Source organism: Elephas maximus, chromosome 6 (assembly GCF_024166365.1).
Source record: "Elephas maximus indicus isolate mEleMax1 chromosome 6, mEleMax1 primary haplotype, whole genome shotgun sequence".
Lineage (NCBI taxonomy): Eukaryota > Metazoa > Chordata > Mammalia > Proboscidea > Elephantidae > Elephas > Elephas maximus.
Genome location: NC_064824.1, coordinates 123,757,077 through 123,776,121, shown reverse-complemented (window position 1 = coordinate 123,776,121; position 19,045 = coordinate 123,757,077). Strand labels below are relative to the sequence as shown.

The window sequence follows — 19,045 nt, the reverse complement described above, 5'->3', positions numbered from 1 at the left end:
GAAATAGCCTTATCATCTATTATTTGTATATGTTACGGCATTACGGTTGATCCTCATTGTTCATGAATTCTGTATTTGTGAATTTACCTACTCTCTAAAACTTAATTTCTAACTCCAAAATGAATACTTAATGGCTAGCTAGCCATCATTCACAGACATTTACAGAGCAGTGAAAAATCTGAGTCCCTGACACATACCTTCCCAGCTGAAGTCGAACCGAGACAAAGCTGTCTTCTTGTTTCAGCTCTCCTACTATGAACAACTCTTTCTTACAGTCTACTTAGTGCCGTGTTTTTCATAGAAGTATTTCTTTTCATGGAAGAATTTTTGTTTAAAAAAACATAGTGCTGAAGCACTGTCTACTGTTCCTAAGCTCAAGAAGGATGTGATGTGCCTTACGGAGAAAATACCTGTGTTAGAGAAGCTTTATTCAGGCATGAATTATTGTGCTGTTAGCTTTGGGTTTGATTGTTAATGAATTTACAAATATATTAAATAAGGTGTCTTTTAACAGAAACACATAGAATAAGGTTATGTATTGTGATGAGAGGCTTGTAGGAACCTAATCCTATATTTGCCCTAGGGGCAGTGGTTCAATATTTGCTAATTCAGTGTTGGTGGCAATTTTACAGACCATAACTGCAGTGACTACCAAGCATTGACTGTAATTAAATAGCATACATTCACAGGCAGCATATCACCATGAGGTCTCACTGTATAGGCTTTAGTAGTAGAGTTATGTATGATTCTATTCTGCATATATGTCTTACAGGCTGTTGATTAGGAGATTGCAGGCCAACAAATGCTGTTGATAGAAATATGCAGCATTATATACAATCGAACACCCACTAAATGGCCAAAAGTGAAGCTAAACTACTACTAATTTGTCGTGAAATGATTATAAAGTAATAACAAAGTACCATGACAAAATGCAAGACAGTATTTTTAATAACAAGGCATCCTTTTTGAAAGCTGCAACTGTCTGTGTGATTTACAGTAGGAGTTAGATAGTGTTGCCAAAATAGACATCCTAGTAGAATGTTAATATGAAATTTTTACTTCAGTGATAGGCTTTTTTTTTAAAAAATTGAATACAAGATTATAATAACCCTTAATAATTGAGTATGTCACTTCTAAGAGCCCTTAGACTGTATATAAAAATGGAAATCTGAATTTTGGTGTCATTTACCCATAAAGAAACAAAGGATGGATTTGCTGTGGTTTTTTTTTTTTTTTTTAAATCAGTTTGTTGCTCATGGGGGAGACCTTTGTGGCCCACACTGGTGAGCCTGGACCATGTTTTGAGAAGTAATAATTCACAGTGTAGGAAATAGTCTTTCTTTTCTAGTAACATAGCACCTAATTGTAGACAATTTTGACTATATTTTTACCTTCGTATTAGTTTTAATTTTCTCCATTACAGTGTATAAATACTATTAGATAAACTGTTTGCCAATCAAGATTTGAAAACATTCTGTAATGACATATATGTATTTATGTGTATGGATATACATATACGTGTATTTTTGTTAGTACTGAGTGGAAAGTTGGTCTCACCAAGATTTTTGTTTGATGTGTTAATATCTGTTCTTAAGAACTTCATTATTTTTGAGGGTTAAAACTACTTTTTGTTAATAAAGTGTGAAATTTTACTAAATTGAACATAGTTTATATCAACATGCCTTCTGTTGTATGATTTTTAGGTATATCTATTAAAGGCTGCTGTCAAATAGGTTAAAATGAATTGGGATAGCATTATTTAGTAAAACATCTATAAGACTGATGTTAGCAGATGACATAATTAATAATTATTAAAAAGCTCTTTTTCAGACTTCAGCACGTCTTTATTCTTTTGAGACTGGGCTTGGGATGGCGGGAAAATTTTAGCAACCACCAGTATGCCAACAAAGCTTTTAAAATAAAAGTGATTAATCTTTCTGGGCATAATTTTACATTAAAACAAATCAGAAGAATTTTCTGTGCTCACTTGGGGTGAGTTGCTTCATTCTATACTTTTGACTCTCCCTGGCTATGATGACTTTTTTTCTATTTGGAGTACATTGGCAAAGCTTGAAAAATGCTACTTTAAAGATAATATATTGCTTTAATCTCATGCTTTACATAAGTAATGCTTTAAAGGCTGTAATTCAGGTTATATAAATTTATGGGGTCACCATAAGTCGGAATCAACTCAAAGACAATGGATTTGTTTTAATGTAATAAAAAACTATATAAAACGTTACTAGTGCTTAGGATAATTTGGCTAGTTTATGGTAAACGCCACAGGCAGGGAATGGGGGAGCAGTCACAGAACAGACCAGTTGCCATCAAGTGGATTCCAGTTCATGGCAACCCAGTGTGTTACAGAGTAGAACTGCTCCCATAGGGCTTTTTTGGCTGTAATGTTTAGGGAAGCAGATTGGCAGGCCTTTCTTCCACAAAGCTGCTGGGTGAGCTCAAACTTCTGTAGAAGCCCAATTAAAAGTAGAAACACATTGTGCTTCTGTGTTTAAAAAAAAATTATGCTTCTTAATTGCAGATGGAAAGCCAGAAATTTTTAGCAGAAAACAGTGCTTCAGTATATATAAAGAAAGTAGAAGCTAGAATTAATGAAGAAATAGAACGGGTGATGCACTGCCTTGACAAATCAACTGAAGAGCCAATTGTAAAGGTGGTTGAAAGGGAACTCATTTCTAAGCACATGAAGACTATAGTAGAAATGGAGAATTCTGGACTAGTACATATGTTGAAAAATGGAAAGACAGAAGGTAAGAGTTAACAATTGAAAAATAAGTCCTTGTAGTTCTACCAGGTTTTCAGTAATTGTTTATTCCCCTGCAACTAAAGTAATGCTTATGAATGTCCGTTTCCAAGAAGTTGTGTATGTCATTAGTCACCATTGTTACTTTGTTAGGATTTAACGGTAAAGCTTAACACTCGCTGTTTTATGAGTAAGGATTTTGGATTATTCTAGTGAATTAAGTGGGTTTTTCTTCTGTCTTTTCAAGGTTTTCTTAACCCAGAAGATAAGAAACCTGGTATTAATGCTGAGACCAACAAATTCTCATCCATTCCTGTTTTTTTTTTTTTTTTTTGCTTTTTTGCATACCCTAGAGGTGTTGAGCTCTCTCTCCATTGCCACATACTTCTGTAGTTTTTTGTGATTCTTTGAAAATATGACGTTTCATCTTAAAATTTCAGTAGACTTTTTGGGGGGATTAAATTGTGTTAAGGGTATCACCAAAAAAGCAAAAATATTTGTGTCTTCTGTATTGACATATTCAGATAAACTAGTAGATTGGTTTTGGGAGCTCTGAAGTTATATATTGACAAAGGAAAAAGAATTTTGTAAAGGTAAACATTTTTGAGGTAACTAGCGTTTATCTTTATGACTGTTTACCTTTATTTTCCTGAAAAAGATTTTCAAGTGACAAATACCCTAGAAGTTATGTCAAAGGGCAATATGATTATTATATTCATTTTTAATTTCTGATGCATTAGTGCTTTATATTTTGACTTTGTAAATCACTGATACAGTATTAAAAAATAAACATGGTTGCTTTGCTCTTCTCCTGATTCCTGTTAAGAAGTGTTAGCAAAAGTAGAATAAAATAAAAGACAGGAGGGTGTAAGAAAAGAGAAAAAGATGGTGGGAAGAGGTTGATGCATGGATTCTAGTAGAATCCTTGCCTGTGTTTTGAAATGGTCGTATTTCTATATATAAGTTATTGAAAAGTGTATGTAAATTCGTTTTTATTAAACCAGAAAACTTAAAAGGACCCTTCGCATAAATAATTTTGTAAAAGCAAAAAACAAAACAAAACTTTGTCATGTTTTCTAAAATGAAGTACTTTTATCTCTAGGGTCTAAATCAGGGGCTGACAAACTTTTTTTTTTGTAAAGGGCCAGATAGTGAGCATTTTAGGCTTATGGGCCAAACAGTCAACTGCTCATCTTGCTGTAGCAGTGAGAAAGCAGCCATGGACAGTACACAAATGAATTTTCGAGTGGCTTCCAGTAAGATTTTATTTGTGGGCCCTGAAATGTAAATTTCATAAAGTTTTCATGTCACAAATATTATTCTGTTGTTTTTTTCCAGTCATATAAAAATATTTAAAAAATTCTTAGTTTATGGGCTGTACAGAAATAGGTGGTAGGCTGTACTTGGCCCATGGGCAATAGTTTGACATCCCCTGATCTCTAAATGCTTCTTTACAAAAAAGCATTTTCCCTTGCTTAAACAAAATACAAATAGATTATCATCTGGTGTACTGTTTAAGTATTAGGTTAATGCTTACTTACAGGGTCTGGGAAAGATGACTAAATGGACTGCAGGTTAGAGGGCTAGGAAATGTTTGTTGCAGAGGTTGTTAGACATGCCTGGATTACAGTATCTCTGTAACCTGCTTAGACGTGTGTTAAAGATCTTAAGTGTGCTTAAGGCATCGTAGGTAATTAATAAGTACTTAAATGAAATTTTTTTTTTTTTAATGAAAGAATGTCAGAGTATCTACTTACTATAGTTCTTCTCTATTGTTTTTGTTTTTTTTATAGTTCTTCTCTGTTTAGTACTTAATGTTTTCACCAGGCAAGTAGATGCCTGTGGTTCTGAATTAAATGTAAAAATTTGGGCTTCAGTTTTCCTGACCTTCTGCTAGAAACCTCATTGCTAAATGTCTTAATTGTGCTAAGTAAGCACTGCTCTTGAGCAGTATCTTGAGACTAGGTCAGGCCAAATTTAGCCATTATGAATCCAACTGTCTTGTAAGTCAGGAAGTGAAAAACTTTTTTCCACTATGAATGGAGGATGAATTTGGCTAGTTATTAGATGCATGTAGCACTATGAAATTTAGTTCAAATTGGATCTTCTTTTTATTGTTTTATTAAGTGTATACAGAAGTAATGGTATTTAATTTTTGAGTGCCAAGTATTTTTTAATTTTCTCTTTCACATTTTAATGCAGTGAATTAAACACAATGAAATTGTATTAAATGCAGTTAAATATACAACATGGAATATTAAGCAAAACTTGTTACTACATATGAACAAAACAGACACATTGAGAGTCATTTCATTAGAGATATTTGGTATCCCAAATTTAGTGTAGTGTATGTCCATAAATTGCTGTTGCAGTTGTAATACCTGTTTTTTATATGGAAAATTTGGTTGTAATTTGTGCCATACAAGTGAGAAAACTGGAAGATTGGCTGTGTAGAGATGACTTTGTACATGTTATTAATGAGAACTTATTTTTAATAAAATTTGCTTCTAAAAGTCACTGGAACCAATTTTAGAAGCAAGGTCCTTATAAAACAGTAAAACTTTTAAGTGTTTTCTAAATACATACAGCTTTACTTTCAGGATCTAACTTGTTCTTAAAATCTAGACCAAGGTGAGCAAATTTCCAAATCTGGCCCTCCACCAGCTTGTGTTCCGTCCGTAAGCTGAGAATGGTTTTTACATTTTTAAATGATTGGGGGAAAAAAATCAAAAGAAGGATAGTTCATTTCACATGAAAATTATGAATTGCAGATTTTAGTGTCCATAAATAAGGCTTTATTGGGACACAGCCATGCCCCATGCATTTCTATATTGTGTATGGCTGCTTTCTTGGTACAAAGGCAGAGTTGAGTAGTTGCTACTGAGACTGTGCAAGGCCCACAAGTCTTAACTATTTACCGTTTAGCCCTTCACAGAAAAACGTTGCTAACCCCTGATCTAGAACTGCCATTCTAACTCCATTTTCAAACATTTTTAATCATAAAGCTTCTTTACATCATTGTAAAGTTCTGATGCTGTAGTCTTTACATGAGTTATTATTTCAAAGAAACATTAGGCACATGGAAAAGATGACCATTTTAACTATATTTTTGACTTGTGAAAAAGTATAAAAAATGGATAGGGGTGTAAGTTTTCATTCTAACTAAAAGCAATGTATTGAGATAGACCAGTATTTTAAAACAGAGATAATTAGCTTTAGGAAATTAACTGGGGAATACTAAGGATTGCTCTAAGGAAAATATTGAAGAATAGGTATTTATGCGACAAATGTCATATAAACTTCGTAACCATGAGGTAATGAAGTAAATTTTATTTGACTTGTAATATTTGTCAGTTAAACTTTTGAGATCTTTGTTATTGTTAGGTGTTGTCAAGTCGTTTCCGACTTGTAATGACCCTGTGTACAACAGAACAAAGTGCTGCCTGGTCCTGCGCCATTCTCACAGTTGTTGCTGTGTTTGAGCCCATTGTTGCAGCCACTGTGTCAGTCCATCTTGTTGAGGGTCTTCCTCTATTTTGCCGACCCTCTACTTGACCAAGCATGATGTCCTTCTCCAGGGACTGGTCCCTCCTGATAACATGTCCAAAGTATGTGAGACAAAGTCTCACCATCCTCGCTTCTAAGGAACATTCTGGCTGTACTTTTTCCAAGACAGATTTGGTCGTTCTTCTGGCAGTCCATGGTATATTCAATATTTTTTGCCAGTACCGTAATTCAAATGCATCAACTCTTCTTTGGTCTTCCTTATTCATTGTCCAGCTTTCACATGCAAGACTTTGACTTTTAAATTTCTTCCTTATTACGTTGACTACTGTTTACACCAAAATTAAAGTTTTCCTTTTGATACGCACTTTAGAGTAATCAATAGGATTCAGATTAGAGTTATGTAGGATCTCAAAAATACAGTTTCTGTTGTGACATTACTTTTTTATTAGGTTGGTTGGGCATCATTTCTTCCATGTAAATTAAAATTTGCTAAGATAATGCTTTCCAAGTATCTTACCTAAAAGCTGTATTTCTTAAATTGTACTAATAACTATTAACCTTTTTTTCTGTTCTTTTTTTTTCATTTGCTATTTTTTTTTAATAATTTTTCATATGGTCATCAAATGGGGACGACAGGGATAAGGTTCTCTGAATATCTCAGATCAGGAACAGCATGAACACAGATTTACATTTTTTCTTCATCTTTAACATAGCCATTTTTTTTCTCTTTCTGGTTGCAGACCTTGCTTGTATGTACAAGTTATTTAGTCGTGTGCCAAATGGTCTGAAAACAATGTGTGAGTGTATGAGTTCCTATTTGAGGGAGCAGGGTAAAGCCCTTGTTTCTGAAGAGGGAGAAGGAAAGAATCCCGTTGACTATATCCAGGTATGATAAAGTAATTTTGACAAGTGGTAAAAAGACCACTCTCACTAACCTATTGATGATCTTAAATATTTTAGAATTTTGAGAGGTATGCCATTTTATAACAGGGAGCAAAGCCCAACTGCTCCTTTTCATTTTCTGTCTGATGAAGATCTTATTTAAGTACTCTCAAGAATGAAAGTAAGCTATTTTTTTTAATGCGCCTTAGTATTTGTAGACCTTGTGAAAAAAAAAATTTTTTTTTTTCCTTAGTGTGTTAAAAATAACTGTGTTTAGGTAAATAGTTTTTGTTTCAAAATGTTTTGCTCTCAAGCAGTACTATGAACAAATTATGCCGCAAGTTTTTCTTGTGTTTTAATGTAAATAATCAACTTGTGTATGTACATTTTTTTAAAGTTAATTTTCTCGCTGCCTCACCCATTCAGTTAAGACAGGGTGGGGAGACATAATACATACGGGGAAAATAGAATACTTGTATCACTGACATTTTTAACAGGGTTTGAAATTAATACAGAATCCGTAAGTTTAACACTGAATACACATTTAGTTACCAACAAAGTTAAGATAAACATACATGATCACAAGTGTATTGTTTATGGAAATATTATCATAATGTATCCTAAATTTCTTTGTTTTTATTTGTAAGGGGTTGTTGGATCTGAAGAGTAGATTTGATCGCTTCCTCCAGGAATCGTTCAATAATGACCGGCTCTTTAAACAGACTATTGCGGGTGACTTTGAGTATTTTCTTAACCTCAACTCCAGGTCCCCAGAATACCTCTCATTATTTATTGATGATAAGTTGAAAAAGGGAGTCAAAGGGGTAAGTATGAATATTTTTGAAAATTCACTTGTAGATGTATAATAAGAAATAAAATATAAAAGTAGCAAATTTTATTGATATAAAATTAAGGATAGCCCTTTGCTATACCTAATAAGCAAGCTCTTTATTAAAAGGATTAAAGGTATTCGAAACGGTCAAAAGTACTTTTACATTTTACTTAACGTGTAATTGGCACCAAAACCAAAGAACCACACAGCCATGGTTATTAAACAGTCTTTATGACTATTAAGATATGCTGTAGATAAGAAGAGGGGGCAGTGTGGGTTCAGTGTTCAGTAGTAGAATTCTCGCCTTCATGCGGGAGACCTGTGTTCCGTTCGCAGTCAACGCATCTCATACTCAGCCATCACGTGTCTGTCATTGAAGGCTGTCTGACTTCCTATGATAAACTGCCATTTGAGGAAAAACAAAACTTTCTTAAGTACATTTTTCCAAACCATAGCTATTGATTTGAATCTAACGGATCTCTAGACCTGCCATTGCTTGCCTGATACTGCTGACAGAAATTTAATAACTTGTTTAAATGCTTCAGAAGGCAAATTCCTTTTAATAGGCCCCTTCTGGTATATAGAAATGGTGCTCCTTTCAGTGCACCTTAGAATTCTCATCTTCCTTGTGGGAGATCGAGCTTTAATTCCTGGCCAGCGAATCTCGTGAGCAGCCACTACCATCTGTCAGTGGAGGCTTGCATATTGCTATGGTATTGAACAGGATCTTGCAGACTAAGACAGACTAGGAAGAAATGTGATCTACTTCTGAAAAGCAGCCAGTGAAAACCCTGTGGATCACAGCGTCCAATCTACAGCCTATCATAGGGATGGCATAGGACCAAAAAGCATTTTGTTCTGTTGTTCATGGGCTCGCCATGAATTGGGGGCAGACTCTATGGCAGCTGACAGACACACATCTTAGATAACAGGGACCTTGAAAACTGCAATCCAAAGCACAGAACTTTGCTTGCTGTCTTTCAGTTGTCTGAGTTATGTATCTAATGATACTTGGATGAGAAGAATTCGAAGACATAGACTAGAAGAGTAGCTTTCAGAAAATTTTGAAAGCATATACTGAAGCTCATATTCAAGCCTTTATGATATATCTGGGATCTTGGAAGCACACTGCAGCACTGAAAGTCAAATTTAAGCATATTATGATCACCTATGAGTTGGTCTTTTTCACTTCATCCTGGAATCTGTGAGATGAGGGATATGTAATAAATGGCCATAGGTTTTGCAGACAGTCATTGTAACAGCAGCAACAACAACAACAACAAAAAAACATAGGAAGATCATCAAGGAGTAGAAAAGACTATTAATTACACATCTGTTTAGCCTCCCATACTTTCTAGATATAAGCTTAGTACAACCAGCCAGAGTATCATCTTGCCCTCATTTCAAAGAGTGAGTGGCTTTTTTGCTGTTATTATCACTTTGCAAAATTCAGGTTTTGAATGAGTTTAAATGAAAATATCAGTCTTTTGGCTCTGTAAGTTTCTGCCTAAATATACAAAGGCTTCGTAAAACATTCTTTTTTGTTATTAAAATTTTATTTCATCTGTTTCAGTCATATCTTGATACAGCCCTGTGTCACCACATGCCTTGATTTTAGCAGTAGCTCTCTGGGTAATAGAACTCCTGTCCACTCCCCCACCCAACCCACCAACAGTAATCCAGTCACTAGATGAGGGTGAAAGAGTTATGCTGTGTGAAGTAGGAGATCGCTTTCTCAAACCAAATTCCTTCTTCTGACATAAGCCCACCAAATATTTGTTTGATTTCAAACAGTATTTTAAACTGTGGTGGTATTTTTGTAAAACTAAAATTTAATAATTGTAAATTGTCTTTATATTAATTCTGCAGCTCACAGAACAAGAAGTAGAAACAATATTGGATAAGGCAATGGTCCTTTTTAGGTTTATGCAAGAAAAAGATGTATTTGAACGTTATTATAAACAACACTTGGCAAGGAGACTTCTCACAAATAAAAGTGTTTCTGATGACTCTGAAAAAAATATGATATCTAAGTTAAAGGTAAGGTATATGTAAGATGAAGCCAAATATATGTTGTAACTAATGTTTATCACATGATTGAGCACCAGCAACGTATGATTGTAAATTATTTAAAATATTTATTTCTAGAAATTGATAATGATTGTTTTTGAGCATGATACAGGCTGTACATACATCTGTTCAAGTTCTAGGACATCCAGACTTTGCTGAATTATCTCTTGGGTTTTTTTTTAATGGCAGAATATATTCATGAAGGTCTGGGGAGGATTACAAGGCAAGCAATAAAGAGAATATTACCATATAGTTCTGTTTCAAAAAGTGTAATTCATAGACTACCTGTATCACCTGAGGTGCTTGTTAAAAATGCAGGGTTTGGCCCCACCTTTGATGCGGTGTATTGGAATCCTTGGAAGAGTCTTGGAATATGCATTTTGAAATAAAATCCTTGGCGTTGAGTCTTTCTTAAACACGGCAAAGTTTGATAACCACAGGCATAGAGCAACTATTGGAAACATTTAGAAAGGAGATTATCAGGGATGGCAGTTATAATAAACAGTTTATTTCTACATTTTCTTATAGAAAAATTCCTCATTCGTTTGTGTATATTTGTATTTTTCTTCCACAGACTGAGTGTGGATGTCAGTTCACATCAAAACTGGAGGGAATGTTTAGGGATATGAGCATCTCTAACACAACTATGGATGAGTTCAGGCAACACCTACAGGCAACTGGGGTAAGATTCTGCATTAATTTCTACTGTACATATGTTTACGTAAAGACTTTTGTAACAGGTAACTGAACTCCTGTTGTTGTTTCTTTAAATGTCAGTAGTGGCAACATGTATTGTGAGTTGTTTAAAAATAATTTTACCCCATGTAACTTCTTTTTCTAAATGTATTTACATAAAACATCTTTTCCAAATTCATCTAAGCTTTACCTTACCTTCCCCGCTTGAAGGAATGCAGTGAAAATTGAATCAGTAGAATGATTCTCTTTATAACCATTACAGCTTGTGGAATACTGCTTTTACAGAACACTGAGCTTAGGCTGGCATACGGATTTTTTAATACTCTTCTTTCCACTTTATCTCAGGATTGTGTTATCTTGGAATAGTTGCCTGACCTTCCTGTATGTCAGTGTTTTCATCTGTAAAGCCAGCATAAATGGGCCTGACATCCTCACAGTAGGTGGGGAGTGAACTGAGCCGACTTTAAAAACAGATAAGTGTGCTTTGACCCCTTGAAGGTGGTATGCTGGAACTTGTGTGGGTTTGGACTCAGATAGGATTTTTGTGAGGATTTGGTGAGGTTCAGAATCTTGTTTTTGTTTTTTAATTTTGTTGTTGAGAATATACATGGGAAAACACACCAATTCAACAGTTTCTACATGTACAATTTAGTGACACTGATTACATTCGAGTTGTACAGCCATTCTCACCCTCTTTTTCAGTTGTTCCTCCTTCATTAACATAAACTCACTGCCCTCTACAGTTCCTATCTAATCTTTTGAGTTGCTGTTAATTTGATCCCATATAGGTAGTTCTTAAAAGAGCATAATGCTCAAGGCAGACCTTTTTTACTAGTTAAGCTAAACTATTGTTCAGTTTTCAGATTACTTCAGGGGATATTTTTGATTTAAGGTTTAAAGATTATCTCAGAACCGTAGTTTCAGGGGCTCATCCACCCTCCATGGCTCCAGAAAGTCTGGAGTCCATGAGAATGTGAAATTCTGTTCTGCATTTTCCTCCTTTTGAGTGGGATTCTTCCAGGGAATCTTTGATCAAAATATTCAGTAATGGTAGCTGGGCACCATCCAGATCTTCTGATCTCGTGGCAAAGGAGGCAGTTGTTGATGGAGTCAATTAGCCACACATTCCATATCCTCCTGCTAGTCCTGATTCTCCTTCCTCTGTTGCTGCAGGTGAGTAGAGACCAATTGTTGTGCCTTGGATGGCTGCCTGCAAGCTTTTAAGACCCCAGACGCTATGCAGCAAACTAGGAGGTAGAACAGAAGCACTAAACACATTATTAAGGCCATTTAACTGGGATGTTCCATGAAACCCTGACCATAAACTTCCTAACTGAGGAATCAAATTTCATGAACTGTTTGGTTGTACATAAGCAGCCTTAGTAGCTACTCTTTTTTTTTTTTTTGTCGTTGTTGTAAATATAGCTATCACACAACTTTTGTCAGTTCAGGTTTTTACAGGTGTATGATTTACTGACAACAATTACAGTAATTGACTGTGCAACCCTACCCTTAATCAGTACGATTTTCCCATCACTCTTAGCTGCTGTTCTTCCCCTCCCTCCTGCCCCTGGTAAACTCTAATACAGTTTGTTCTCTATGTATGTGCCTTTTCTTGTCTTTTTATGTAAGTGAGGTCATATAATATTTGTCCTTTGGTGATTGGCTTTTTTTTGGTTTTTTTTTTTTTTTCATTTTACCTTAACCTTAAGTTTTGAGAATGCCATAGTTTATGAGCTTTTAAAAAGCTTTCCCTCAGAGTGACCACATAACACTCTGTAGTTAGGAAATGTAACAACCATTAATAAATATGGAGCTCTTCCTCTGATATTTAAATGAGATCATACTCCTGGTCGCACAGCCTCATGCTCAGAACATAAGTGAAATCCGTGAAAATACTGAATTCTGTAGAAATGGACATTTAGATACATTGAGGCATTCTCACTTAGTTCTAAATAAGTGTATGATTTGCCTCAAAATATCAGTTGTTTACAGTGGAGAAGGTCTTAGAGCAGGAGAAATGCAAGTCAGTGATACATAGACGTTCAGATGAGCAGAAGCTGAATATTGAGATTATCCTAGTGTTGTCTCTTAGATTTTTTAGAGATTTGCACTTACATCTGTGTAATACATTGCTGTAATTACATTGTCATATGATTTTTATTTGATATATTTCTTCCTGCTGATTTTTTCTTCCACTAACCGCTAATTGATCTAAATAAATACAGTGTGTTGAAATCATTGATAATGGAATGTTCCTGGATAGGTTCAACACCCTTACTGTATTTTTAAGTGTCTATGGTAATTGAAGGCCTTTTGGTAAGAAGAAGGATAATCTTTGCTCTTGACCACCTACTATGCAATTGATTGATTTAAATAAGGAGTATAATTATTTAACATAGTGATTTCATTGGGTTCTGTCTGCCTTTGTTGTGTTTTGTTATAAAGTTTGTAAATTTTCTGGTCTCATCTTGACAAATACTCTGATATATCCTGAATTATATGGTAGAATATTGTTTAATAATTCATTAACTACAGTAAGTAGAGTATTTACTAGATGCTCAGAGTTATGCATCCGCTAATCTGTTTGCACCTTCTGCTTATGGTAAGGCCATTATTTGCATGCAATTTTTGGCTTTTTTGTAATGCTTATATGAAGGACCTTAAATTTTAAGTCTCTTAATCCTTAATCTAAATTAGAAAGATTTGATGAGAAGTAACAGTAATCAGAACAAACATTGAGCTTTCTGAAATCGTTGAGCTCAAACAGAAGATTCTGTGTAAAACTTCCTGAAAGTTTCTTGGCCTGTTGAAATATACCAAGAGAATGGTTCTTCTTTTTACTGTTACGAGTCATATAGCAAGTACTTGCTTAAAAGGAAAATTCTAATAATACTTATAGTATATTTTGTTTAGATAAATTTATTTATTGTACTGAAAGAAATTTTAAGTATTTGTCTACTTTTTTCCTTTGTTTTTATTTTAAAAATAGGCAGGAGGGGCTACCCCACTATCATATTCTTAATATTTAGTCAGCAAATCATGAAATATTCTGACAGACTCTCTGCTGCTACTGCCCGTGCCATCTTTGAATATAAGCTGATTTACTTCAGGTTATTACCAGGATAGCTTGGAACAGGTGATACTATTCGCCAGAGTAATAGTTCTTTGAAATTCTTTTTATTATTACTATTTATTCATTTAACCAATAATTCATTATTCTTTGCCGGGCATTGTTCTAGGCACTGGGGAACAACAGAGAATGGAACAGACAAAAATCCCTGCCTTGATAGTGCTTACATTCTAATCAGGGACAGAGATGATAAACAAGTAAATATGTTGCACCTGAGGTGATGATCTAAGCTGTAGAGAAAATCTGTAGCAGGGAAGAGTGGTCAGGGAAGTCCCCATTTAAAAAGTTACATTTTGAGGAAAGACTTAAAGGAAGTGAGGGAATAAGCTGTATGGCAATATGGGAGAAGAGATCAAAGACTTTATTGTCTTCATCTTTGAAACCATGGGTGGAATCTCATGCATATTGATAAGGGTTGGGTGGATTGAACTGAGTTATGACACGCACCCCCACTTGCAAATGTATGAACAGTTCTCTACCATGCATCGTCATCTCTTCTTTGCATCATCTAAGATTTCTAATTTCAGTTTCCTTAAAGTGGAATAATAATTTAGTAGATAACTGGTAAAGAAACCTGAGTTTGGAATGCTTCTTGATATTCATAAACTTACCCATCCCCCCTTTAAAAGTATACACCACTAATCATCTAGGTTAGATAAAAATGGAAAAGATTTAGAACAAGCTGCGAATGTCAATAATAGAGATAATATTTCACCCTTAAGAGTTTGTTGATGTGCTTTATTATTGTTGTCTTAAGAATTTAATTAAAAAAAAAAAGCTCATTGTGACAGTGGTAGTAGCATATGTTTTGAAGAGACCATCATCCGTTTAACAGATATTTATAGAGCACGTACCATGTGGCACTGGGTCTACAGTGTGCTGTGCAAAGGCTGTTAGAATGTGAACTGTATGTGAAACATGTACATTTTGATCAGCATATTTGGAATGTGAGTGGGATGTTAGGAATATGTTGTGTATGTGTTAAGATGGCAAAAGTGTTTAAAAGGTGAGGTGAAAGATATCCCAGAATTATCTCTAAAATGATACTGGTATGGCCCCTTGATGTTTTATCTACACTTTTTAAGGCCAAAACTTTGCAATTCTCAGTGGCACCAAACTTTGTTTACATGGTAAGAACCGTACTTTCTTTTTTAAGAGATTATAAATCTATAAAGAGCGCCTTTTAAGAATTCTGGATGGTCAGTATTTTTAAGTCAACATCTTAAAAAGTAATTGTAAGTATTTGCCAGGATAGTGGAAATTTGGAAAACGTTGAATGGGTCTCACCTTTAAGAAGAGCTATTTATTTGTTAGTTAAGACAGACCTTTTCATCATGGTGCAACTATTTAGATAAATCTGACAGTGTCTAAATGGAATGAATAAAAAATCGTAGTTAAATTTGAGTGAAATATTTCTACTTTACGTAGGTGTCTTTAGGTGGTGTTGATCTCACAGTTCGGGTGCTCACGACAGGGTATTGGCCCACTCAGTCAGCCACACCAAAGTGCAACATCCCACCGGCACCAAGACATGCTTTTGAGATATTCAGAAGGTAAACCTAAATCGGACTTTGTGTTTCTGAGTACAAATGATTATCCCAAATTGAAATAACTGTTAGTAAAGTCAGTAAAGTGCCCTCAAGGGGGATAAATAAACTCCGTATTTTACCTCATGTTCAAATAGAAAATGTATACTTTATACTTTTCAGTATGTAAGAATGAGTTGCCTAAAATTCTCTTCAGGGAATATTTTATAAATATCCTTGTTCAGTATAAATGCTTTGTTAGAAGCATATTTTATACTGTTATTATCTGTCACTGACTTAGGACAAATCATTTTTTGGATTACCTTGCAGAAGGGTGGTCTTATGAACAGCAGTGGCTGAACAGCAGGCCAGGGACCAAGTGTACCAGTAGAAATTATTCTGTATGCTACCTCAGAAGTCTTTCTTACATACGTGTTTGTTTAAGTGTTGTTATCCTGTAGTTTATTTCAAATACAAAAATTGTAGGAATCTCTAAAATCTGGTTTGATTTGCTAAAGGTTTTACTTAGCCAAACACAGTGGCCGGCAGCTCACACTACAGCATCATATGGGTTCTGCAGATCTCAATGCCACCTTTTATGGGCCAGTTAAAAAGGTAAATATTGAGAGTTTGAATTTATTTACATTAAGTAACTTAAAATTAGTCTACAGTTCTGATTTTTTATTTATGTTGACCTGGGTATCCTAGCTAACAAATTCTATGTATATATATAATATTTATTTCTCTTATTTTCCTACCTATTTGAAATATTAAAAGGGGGAAAGCCTTGGCTTTGATTTAATTGTTGTCAGGTGCCATCGAGTCAGTTCCAACTCATAGTGACCCTTTGTGCAACAGAACAAAACACTGTCTGGTCCTGCACCACCCTCACAGTCGTCGTTACGCTTGAGCAGGTTGGTGCAGCCACTGTGTCAATCCATCTTGTTGAGGGTCGTCATCTTTTTTGCTGACCCTCTAGCTTACCAAGCATAATGTCCTTCTCCAAGGACTGGTCCTTTCTGATAACATGTCCAAAGTATGTGAGATGTAGTCTCGCCATTCTTGCTTCTTAGGAGCGTTCTGGCCACTTTTCTTCTAAGACAGATTTTTTTGTTATTTGATTTATTTACTTCCATTTCCTCAATTGCGAAATAACTTCATTTGAAAATATGAAAACTATACCAGTAATCCTTGTTAAGGAATAAATATTAGGGTAAGTAAACATTTTATTTATTTGACTGGAGACAGTATTGGGTAAACTAAAATGTAATAAAATGTAAAAATGAAGACATCTATAAATTCTCTGTAGCATGCAAAACCCTAAGCGCCTTTTCAACATTCTCGGTCTCCTATAATTTCTGTTTCCATTAAACAAAACCAAAGTTAACGCCTAAGGTTTATGAGATGTATAAAATGTTACTAAAGGCCTTATCTAAAAATTGACTCTATACCAGTGAATTGCCTTCATTAAAAAAAAAGATAATTCTTTTTTTATGTCGAAGATTTAGGTCTGTGGCCAATTTCAGGTTGATTTTCTGTATGGTATAGTTCATTACTTCCAATGAATCAAGTTAGGATCATTTGTTATAAAATAGATAAATAATAAATGCTTAGAAAAGCATTAAAGAAAAATATCTATATTGTCATTTGGGCAGCAAGTAACAGTTTTATCAAAATTTTAATTATACTCTTAAGTAGTTTTATGTAAGTACCTGTAACATTATATATTTTGCGGTATTATTGAAAATGCTAATATTCTAATTTTAATATTTAATCAAAATGGAAAATATTCCTTACAATTCATTTAGCTGAATAATATTTGACACCATTAAGTGGGAAGATCAGGGAGAGTAAAGAATTTGGCTTTGTTTCTGTTTAAAACAGAAGTTTCTAAATAAATAGGTTATTTTTTCAAGCTTTATTAAACAAACCAGTAGATTTCTGAACATATCCATGTCAGTTATTGAAAGCTTAAGGAAGTGTCTACTTTGTTCCTCTTAAATCATAGAGCAGGAATAGGCTTTGAGAATGGCATGCGGTTTTTTTCCATCTCTTATGCTATTTTTTGATCTCTTACTGTGATCAGAACACACGAAAAGAAACTTAACCCTACTGCTCTTGGTATAATGTCAGTGGTATCTCATAAGCCCATTGTTGTTATCTCGTGTACTGTAAAAATAGCTTTAGATTTAAATACAGGGAAATTTTGATTAATTACTTGATCAGATGCATTAAAATTTTCACAGTGGAAAAAGGAGGGACCATCCTAAATAAACAATAAGCAGCATCATGTTAAATGGAGGAAGTATTGAAGTTGTCAAGCATTTCATTTTACTTGGATCCACAGTCAATGCCCAGGGAAGCAGCAGTCAAGAAATCAATGTATTACATGGGGTAAATCTGCTCCAAAAGACCTCTTTAAAGTGTTTAAAAAAAAAAAAAAAAAAGTGTCACTTAGAGGACTAAGGTGCGCTTGACCCAAGCCATGGTATTTTAAGTCGCCTCATATGCATGTGAAAGCTGGACAGTGAGTAAGGACTGCTAAAGAATTGATGCATTTGAATTGTGGTGCTTACAAAGAATTTTGAATATACCATGGACTTCCAGAAGAACAAACAAATCTGTCTTAGAAGTACAGCCAGAATGCTCCTTAGAAGCAAGGATGGCAAGTCTTCATTTCACATACTTAGGACGTGTTATCCGGAAGGACCAGTCCCTGGAGGGAGGACATCATGTTTGGTAAAGTAGAGGTTCAGTGAAAAAGAGGAAGACCCTCAATGAGATGGATTGACAACAATGGCTGCCAACAGTGGGCTCAAACCTGGCAATGATTGTGAGGGTGGCGCAGGACTGGGCAGTGTTTTGTTCTGTTGTATATGGGGACTCGATGGCACCTAACAACAACAAAGAAAAGAAATAACTTTAAATACAGCATATTTAAATATATGAGCACGAGTATTTTATATTGATTTGCAGAATAATTTTTTAAAGTTTAATTTTGTGCACCTCAAATTTTTAGTTTTATTATACTTGTTAATAACATTTTCTTTTTTATATAGGAATAACTTAAATAATTTTGTTAAAGGAGAATGGGGATTACAGGGCTTAACTGAAATATTACCATTAAAGTTATCAGGAGGTAATTATATCTTGTTTATATCTTTTTAAAAATGGAACAGGAAGATGGATCTGAAGTTGGTGTTGGAGGTGCACAAGTAACTGGCTCTAATACACGGAAGCACATATTGCAAGTCTCCACTTTCCAGATGACCATACTAATGCTCTTTAATAATAGAGAAAAATACACGTTTGAGGTATGGGTTGTGGCTATGAGTCCTTTTGAGTAACCTTTAGAGCAAGTACCTTTAGAAAAAGTTGCATCAAATTAGACCTTAAACATCATACGTTTATTGAGTCACGTTTCATTTCATTTTGTCGACTTGGTTGAAGTGTAATTTCCATATAATATACCCCATCAGAGTGCAGAATTTGATGAGCTTAAATGGATGTATGCCCCAGTGTAACTACTACTACAATCAAGATATAAAGCATTACCCAAAAAAGTTTCTTTGTGCCCATTTGCTGTCACTTCCTCTCACACCTCCGGTCCCAGGGAACTCCTTATTTGCTTTATGTCA

At 34.7% G+C, this 19,045-nt stretch overlaps 1 protein-coding gene across 2 annotated transcripts in view; it reads left to right on the top strand.

Annotated features, from left to right (window-relative positions):
• Nucleotides 1-19,045, top strand: part of CUL3 (cullin 3) — a 117,287-nt gene that overhangs the window by 82,165 nt on the left and 16,077 nt on the right. Inside the window, exons 6-13 of one of the 2 annotated variants that reach the window (XM_049888321.1) lie at nucleotides 2,540-2,768; nucleotides 7,009-7,154; nucleotides 7,798-7,974; nucleotides 9,852-10,022; nucleotides 10,627-10,734; nucleotides 15,310-15,434; nucleotides 15,926-16,022; nucleotides 18,587-18,721. In XM_049888321.1, the coding sequence (XP_049744278.1) occupies nucleotides 2,540-2,768; nucleotides 7,009-7,154; nucleotides 7,798-7,974; nucleotides 9,852-10,022; nucleotides 10,627-10,734; nucleotides 15,310-15,434; nucleotides 15,926-16,022; nucleotides 18,587-18,721 (1,188 nt within the window). The remainder of the gene's footprint in view (nucleotides 1-2,539; nucleotides 2,769-7,008; nucleotides 7,155-7,797; nucleotides 7,975-9,851; nucleotides 10,023-10,626; nucleotides 10,735-15,309; nucleotides 15,435-15,925; nucleotides 16,023-18,586; nucleotides 18,722-19,045) is intronic. The other variant, XM_049888322.1, reaches the window with a different exon arrangement.